The sequence below is a fragment of the Xenopus laevis genome, chromosome 6L, assembly GCF_017654675.1.
Source record: "Xenopus laevis strain J_2021 chromosome 6L, Xenopus_laevis_v10.1, whole genome shotgun sequence".
NCBI lineage: Eukaryota > Metazoa > Chordata > Amphibia > Anura > Pipidae > Xenopus > Xenopus laevis.
In genome coordinates, this window is record NC_054381.1 from 111,192,485 (window position 1) to 111,194,304 (window position 1,820).

Consider the following 1,820-nt stretch of genomic DNA (forward strand, 5'->3'; position numbering starts at 1 on the left):
TAAATGATAAAGGCCAGTTGAAAAGTTGATTCGATTTGGCAATTCTATAACATACTAAGGTATGTATTTGCTAAAACTGGAGTTTATTTCATTTTTTTTAGTAGCAACCTAACTCCCATCCATGAATTTATTTCATTTATCAAGAAATCAGCTAGAAAATGTTGGTGCGGGGAAAAAGTCATGACAAAATCTGATGAACTATTGAACTAACGAACTATAGGCTGTATCTGTGCTATCAAACCAGAGGTTCTGGATGCATAGTTGGCTTATGTGACAGTTAAAACTTTCATTTTTGGTATCAAGGCAGTGCTATTTCTATGTAGGGATGCACTGAATCCAGGATTCAGTTTGGGATTCAGCCTTTTTCAGCAGGATTCAGGGAAATCGTTGTACCTGGCCAAACCAAATCCTAATATGCATAAGTAAATTAAGATTCGAGTTTGGTTCGGTATTCAGCCAAATCTTTCACAAAGGATTAAGGGATTCGGCTGCATCCCAAATAGTGGGTTTATTTCTCCTTTAAGCTTCAAATCCATAAGGAAAAAATGTCAGCAGGTTCAGACACCATTTTTTATATTCACATAAAGATGTTAGACTGTTTTTAAATTTATTTTACACTGAATGAAAGAATCAGTGAGTAGTGTAGAATTTAGTGATTTATTTTTTGGTCCAAACAACCAGTTTTGCACCTCTGGATTAATGCGACATTTCCAATGCACTTAAATGTTTTTATATCCAGTATTCAAAATCTCTTTGGCCTAAAGTTATAAGGTAATGATAAATCAATGCATCTGACAAAACATTATATATTACAAAGATTATTTACAGCTTTTACATCAACGCATTTGCTTTCTGAAGAGTATTCCCGGGCCCTCTCCGGCAACATTTCAAATACTGCAATATTGTACAAAATATATTCTAGTATTTTCAGCAACACTGTTTGGGGAACATTTTAGAACATAATCCACAACAGCAACGAGGCACAGACAATGAACAGGCTTCATCGGTGTGTAAATGACTTCTCGCTCCAGCAATATATTAAAAGGAACTCGTCTGTCCTAAAGTGCAATTACTGTTGTGCAGTCTCATGCAGGCCCGGTCAGCCTGGGTGAAGTTCAAAGACCAAACTTCAAAGAAAATTGGCCGTTGCTTTAAAAGACGACCAGGGGGAAGAGGTGGAGGAGGAAACAAGGGAATGGAATGACAATGAGGGTAATAGTTCTCAGGAATCCAAGTGCATCAAGTAAACAAATGTCCTTTTCTTCAAAGAAGAAAATAATCCTTGGTCCAACTTTATCCATATTTAACAGTTGAAAGTCTCTATATTTTTAGCTTAGAATTTCCAAATGTAGCAAAGTACAAATAAACAAGAGAAAGAGATTGGAAAACAAATAAAGGAAAATGTGTCCAGCTGCAGAATTTCTACTCTGGGACTTGTGTTGTCCATCGTGGGCTCCCTCTGGATTTAGAGACACGGAAGTACATTGAACTAGAGGCACTTGGTAAGAGGTTGCTCTCTTTTCAGGTCTGGCTGGGCTGGAGCCATCACTTGGTCTTTGGCCATTATAAAGCAAATACCTTCCTCGATTATCTTGTTCCATCCTGAAAAGTTCATACTCGGTGTGAGGGAGTTTGATTCCCAGTGCCACGCAGCCGTTGGTGTGAGTGACATCTTGCTCCACGCCAACTTTCCAGGATCCTTCGGCCCCACATTCGTCCCCATTGAAGACGTTCAGAAGGGAAGCTGTGGCGAAATCCATAGGGGTCACTTTCATATGATTGACTGGAAGGTAAAAAAGAAGCAGCTTTTAAAATACATT

The 1,820-nt window shown here is 38.5% G+C and overlaps 1 protein-coding gene across 1 annotated transcript in view; it reads right to left on the bottom strand.

Moving 5' to 3' along the window:
- Window positions 1-648: 648 nt before the first annotated feature.
- Window positions 649-1,820, bottom strand: part of apcdd1.L (adenomatosis polyposis coli down-regulated 1 L homeolog) — a 38,517-nt gene continuing 37,345 nt past the window's right edge. Inside the window, 1 exon segment of the mRNA NM_001094109.1 lies at window positions 649-1,783. Coding sequence (NP_001087578.1) covers window positions 1,329-1,783 — 455 coding nt within the window. The 3' untranslated portion in view covers window positions 649-1,328.